The 6,000-nt window shown below is 38.5% G+C and overlaps 1 protein-coding gene across 1 annotated transcript in view; it reads left to right on the forward strand.

Annotated features, from left to right (window-relative positions):
* The window catches only part of ATG7 (autophagy related 7), a 106,245-nt gene extending 100,565 nt beyond the window's left edge, over nucleotides 1-5,680 (forward strand). Inside the window, exon 19 of the mRNA XM_062008182.1 lies at nucleotides 4,652-5,680. Within this exon, the coding sequence (XP_061864166.1) occupies nucleotides 4,652-4,684 (33 nt within the window). The 3' untranslated portion in view covers nucleotides 4,685-5,680. The remainder of the gene's footprint in view (nucleotides 1-4,651) is intronic.
* Nucleotides 5,681-6,000: the final 320 nt, after the last annotated feature.

The following is a 6,000-nucleotide window of genomic DNA, read 5'->3' on the forward strand; positions in this document are numbered from 1 at the left end:
AATTTCAAGTTGCAATTTCATTTCTGTTGCCATTCCTGAAAGACACAGTCTGTGCACCAAGAGGAATACTGAAAAAGGCATGTTAATGCTATGTCTAGTTCATTCCTAGTGCATTTAGGCACACATATGGACATATTTTGTGAAGTATTTTAGACTGCCAAAAGCTCTGATGTATTGTCTCTCGTAGAGCGTAGAATAAAACCACTTTTAAGCTATTATCTATCAAAAAGCTCACATTTTATAGCTGTAAAATAATTTACTTGCTTTAAATTTAAACATATGCTTGAGTGTTTTCATTTCTGTATTTGTTTAGATTTCCTAAGTGTACATTTCTAAATCAAACACTGAGATGTGATAAGCTTTGAATTGATCTGGGAAGCCATGTGTTCTCATGTGATACTCAGCTGTGCTGTTTGATATGTGTAACCTCAGATTTTCAGCCCTTGCCTCTGCCTGTAGAATTTTACTGTTTACTTACAGTTCACAGATTTGGAGCATTTATAACACAGTAACTGCTATGGTTTGCACAATAAAGCTATCCCAGGTTTTTCTAAGCAGAGTGTTTTGGTACATGTTTGTGTAAAATCCTCTCAGCTGTGTGTAGAAAAAAAGTATGTGGGGGTTGGTTGTTTGTTTTGTTTCTTTTAATAGTGGCCATTTTAGAGGCAAATCCTGCTAGGCCCATGCTGACAAGAAACTTTTAAGAATCCCTTAAGGGTACATGATATTCGTGATAAGATAAACAGTAGTGATCTGTTTGAATTCAGTATGTTAATTCTAAGATGCAAAGGCATTACCTGCTTCAGTAGGTAAACACCAATCTTGGAAGCATTGTTGTAGAAGTTAAATTTCAGGTACCAGCTGTAAATGTTGTATGAAGGAAATGCAAAACTGTTCAGTAGGATTTATTGAACATGCAATCTGGAACTGTGTAAAGTCAATCAGTGGGAACTTGTGAACAGTTAATACACAGATGGTTCCCTCCCCATCTCTATTCTTCCTATTTTGTGAGAAAATAATACTTGTATTTCCAAGAAAACAAGTGTGAGCATTTTCTTATCCTGAATAGACATAATTTGCATCAGAAATTTAAGAACCTCTACAAAAAAAAATGTTTGAATATAAAAGCACGTATTTGCAGGAGCAGGTACATTCAGATGGTCTGTCCAGATTTGCACAGACTGGATCAGTTTTGACAGCTGTTTCGTTATCTTCCTATTTTATTCTTTCTCCTGTCGTTGCCTGTGGCTGCATTTATTTTTGACCTACCCAGGTGTGCTGCAGGACAGCAGACAAGTGAAAACAAACTCCAAATTCACGGCTTGGTAGGGATGTCAGATTGTTGTTGTGACAGTCATTTTAGACATTCTTTCATGGCTTTCTGTATTTCATCACTTCTCTTAAAAGTTTCACTCTCTTGGAGTAATAATCCAAAGTCTGCATAGTCATAGTTCATGCAGTTTAAATGTCTTTCCATGGAAATATGTATTTCTTTTAGCCAGGAGCCTATGATGTGTTATGATTCAGCTGGCAGTACTGACATTTAACACAGCTTCTTTTGCACAGTATCATGTACCTTGTTTTCTTCAGGCTAACATGCTATTGCTCACTTTTGTATTGAATCTTACCCTTTTGTTTCATATTCTTCTCTCCTCTCTGCATGTCATTAAAGCTACTACTACTTTATTCATTATAAACCAACACACAGTGCTATGCCTCCTCCCTGGAAGTGTCCAAGGGCAGGTTGGATGGGGCTTGGAGCAACCTGGTGGAAGTGTTCCTGTCCATGGAAGGTGTCCCTGTCCATGGCAGGAGGGTTGGAACAAGATGAGCTTTAAGGTCCCTTCCAACTCAAACCATTCCCTGATTCTGTGACTGCTCTGATAGTTAGATGAAGTGTAAACTGCCTTATAAAACTATGTTCTCCTGGAAGTAAAGTAACAGCATATGTTTCAAACGTTTAAAAATAATTGTCCTCAATCCAGGATGTTTGCATAGCGGTTAAATACTTGTGAACCTCAGCTTCAGTCTTTTTGCAAATATTTTGATGTTCAAAGCCTCCTAGAGAAGGGATGTGCTTTAGATAGGAGACAACTGAGTGGTCCTTCTTTGCTAACAAGAGGATGAAAGTAGTGCTGTGTTTGTTAAATGGCCTAGCAGGCATTGCTGCAGGCCGGGCCCTGTGCTGGGGCTGCTGGCCTCCCAAGCTCCTTGAGGCCCTCCACGGGTTGCCTGTCCTTAAGGCCAAACAGGGGGAACTGCTTTCTTCCCTTTAGGTTCAACAAACAGACATTACAGCGCTGTGGGAGCTGCTGGTTGTGTTGTAGGGAGGTCTCGGAGTAAGGCAAGCGTTGCACAGTAGACACGTACAGTGAGAAGGCTCTCTGGACCTTACAGCAACAATGGAAGAGCCAGCCAGTTCTTGGATGGTAGGGTTTGTGTGTCACAGCATTACTAATGTAGCTGGCACCCTTACCAGTGTTCTTCTGTCAAAAACAACCAGACAAAAGGGAGGGTGTACTTGCCTTCTCAGCCCCGCTGCTCAGATCAGGAGGGACAATGGGAAAGCAGGGAGCCGGGAAGCTGGCTGCGCTCCTGCTCTATCTGTTCAGCAGATAAAGACGACTTTTCTAGGGCTGTTGGTTGGCTTCTTTCACTTTTGCATTTGAATCACCTCGTGGTGTGTTTTTAAAAGTATTTATTGTGCTGTTTTGCCAGAGAGGTGTGTTTTTGAGGATTATTACTGTTTGTAAGCCTATGGGCTTTGTTTTCAGAGATTAGAGCGAGCTCGACAGAGATGGACTATCCATCTGAACTTTGCATTTCTTGCTTTTTGCCAGCTTGAATCATACCATAAACTCTATTTAAAGATTTTGGGGTTTGTATTTATTTTCCACATCCTTGACCCTGACTGGTGAGCTGGACATTTGTGTTTGCCTTGGCAAGCTCCAAACTGCTCATCTAGAGCAGGATGAAAACTCTTTTTTCCTTTTGTAAACAAACTGTTCCTTCAGTATTTTCCATAAGGATTTACACCACCATTTTGCAGCGCTTCTAGGAATTGAGAAAATGTTGCCATTCAGAGTTTTCATTTTGCACAGCTTGCAGCACTGCATAAAAATGTTTGATTTTATATGTTTTCTGAGGCTGGATTTAAAGAGCTCTTTTCAGAGTGTTTTCAAATTCCATAAATACTGCATTTTGTCCCGAAGGGGTTTATTAATGCTATAGGTCAGTCTTCATTGTTGCCTGTCTAGAAAAGGGATTGTTTGTGTTTATTTGTCTAACACTATTGCATGTGTGTTAAACAATGCATCTGTGAACACTGCCCCATTGTACTAGGCACTGTAGACACGTAAAATACTGCTTTGTGCCCTGAAGAATTTACAGTCTAAATAACTGTTTGCATTCCGTACTTCCTTGGGTATGTTTTAGTGGTGAGGATGTAAAATGAGAGAATAATTTAGTGGGTCATTTTATGCCAACACACAAATTTCATGTTTTGGAACAAAAGAACTGAGTTTCATTTTCCACAGGGACGGAGGACTGATGGTGCTTGGTTTTTGTGAGGTCATTTGTAGTGAGGGACTCTGAGTTTTGAGTGCTCTATGACAGAGAAATGGCATTCTAATTCTCATAGTCACAGCCTCATCATGGTGCTCCAGCAGTGTTGCTGCTAATTTAGAGAAGTTAAAGTCACTTTAAGTCAGAGATTGGGTTGTATATATTGTAAAATTGATATTATGATATTATTAAATCCATCTGAAAGCTGAATACCCGTGTTAATCCTGATCCCAAGCTACTGCAAGCCCTGCCAAGTGGAATGAGGGTATTTGCCATTGGTTAAACCTCCAAAAACTCATAAAAAGCCTTTTAGGAGCACCCACATTTCTCTGGAAGAAAAAAAACTTGTCGTATATATTCAGAGTGTGTTCTTTCCCACCCTAGAATTCTGTTTACCAGTCCCTGTGTTTTTCCTTAGATCATGTGTTCTGGTAACTGGTATGAATTTATAATGCACTACCCTTAGTGTGTTGACGAGGATACCAGATTCCTTGGTGTCCTGTGAAAATATTCACCCTTTTCCCCCCCATCTATAACATTTTACAGAACAAGGGCATTTAGCAAAGTAAAAGTCCAATTAAACCATGCTGCAGAAAAAAGATCTTGTGTAGCTTTTGAAATTTCTTTCAACAATAGTACAAATGTCCATGTAAGTTCTCATCTTTAGGCTGCCATCTAATATTTGAGTGCAATATGAACTGTTGCAACGTGTAGTAATTATGATTCACATTAAGTACGTGGATGCCAAAGAGTCAGCAAACCAAAACAAAATGTCTGGCTTTTGTTCTGTGGCTTACTGTAAATGATAATAATAAACAGCAAATAACCAAGCTGTCAGTTCGAGTACAAATGCTGAAAAGTAAATGTGACAAAAATACCCCAAAATCACAAAGAATGTATAGTGTTTAGGTTGTTACCAGAAGAGAAAAATACTGAGTTTTATGTAGAGTGCCTTTGGTGCTAGTCCACAGTCCATAAAATGTTATTTGCTCTTCCTTTTAAATGGTAATACTAATGTTATGAAGGTATAGGAAAAGCATATTTGAACTCCACAAACTAAAATCACACTTTGTTTTTTTTGTTGCAGATCTGGGACATGAGTGATGACGAAACAGTCTGAAAGTCAGCTGAATTAAGGTGGAAGATGACCTACTTTGGAGCATGGCACTGCCCTTTGTCTGTTATTTGACCAGTTAACGATTGCTTACCCATTCTGACTGCTACAAATATGAACCAATATAATCCACGTTTTCACATTAATGTCTTCACCTTAAAAGAAGTCTGTTATGGATATAACTCTGGACATTTTCATTGTTCTTATGTAAATAACTGGAGTTCCATGGTTGTGTTTAAACCTCATCTTTTGCGGGGGGGGGGGTTATTTTTTTGTTTCTAAATATGGGTTACATATAAAATAAGCTGCTTAAGTAAACTTTGGTGCTTTATTTGTCCCAGTTTTTATCTTGCTTGTTAATTGACATGTCCCAGCAGCATGTGTAAGTGTCTTTTGTCATCTTTCCTAGATTTATGCCCCTTTAGATGGAATGTATTGTTAAGGTTGGGAATATTCTACTATTGGGAGTTAAACTGCATCTTAAAGGAGTGCAGGACCTACTGCCTACCCCACATTGCTTGCTGTTTCTAAGTACATATTTATAGCACAATTGATTGTTCTTGCCTGTCTCAATGGAGGTGTTATTCTCTGTAAAGATCTTGTAATTTCATGCTAGGGAAAAAACGTGGTTTGACTTACTTTTACACAGGAAAGACCAAAACGTGTTGGTATCATGATTAGGCTCCCCTGGAGTTAGGAGAAGGCTTCGTTATATAGTAAAAATGCTTTGGGGGAGTGGATCATTGATTCAGTCAAAACTTGCAGAGAAATGCTTAAGTGAAATAAGAAATAGGTTCTCTATTTTTGCTGTTCTTGGATGCTGTTGAGCAGTACTTTACAAATGTTAAAAGAGAGCAGTTCTGATTTTCGTCTTGGTTGCATTTAAAGTTTCTCTATTTTTACAGCATCAGGAATAGCTTCAGAGATTATGACTGAGCACAAGCAGTAGTCTGAGAATCTTTGAGTTTAAAAAGTAACTTGAGAAGAAAGGATCTGTAAAATACCAAAGTATGTTCCTACAAAACTGAGACTGAGTCTGTTGTGTTTTATCTTGGAATAGATTTTTGAAGTGTATTTGATATCCCTTTTCTAGCTTTACATTGTGAGGATTATGGGCTAACCCATTTAGAAAAAAATGCAAATTGCTTTATCTGCTGAATGGTCTTTAATTCTCATATATATTATGAAAAGTAGTTGGTCAATCCAGTTATTTTAATCCCTTCCTTAGCATAAACTGACTACTTGGTGTTGATCATTTCACAGCTTCTTCCTTATGCCACGTCAGAACAAGTTCTGTCTGGTCAAATTTGCCTAAAAACAAG

The sequence above is a fragment of the Colius striatus genome, chromosome 15, assembly GCF_028858725.1.
Source record: "Colius striatus isolate bColStr4 chromosome 15, bColStr4.1.hap1, whole genome shotgun sequence".
Classification (NCBI taxonomy): domain Eukaryota; kingdom Metazoa; phylum Chordata; class Aves; order Coliiformes; family Coliidae; genus Colius; species Colius striatus.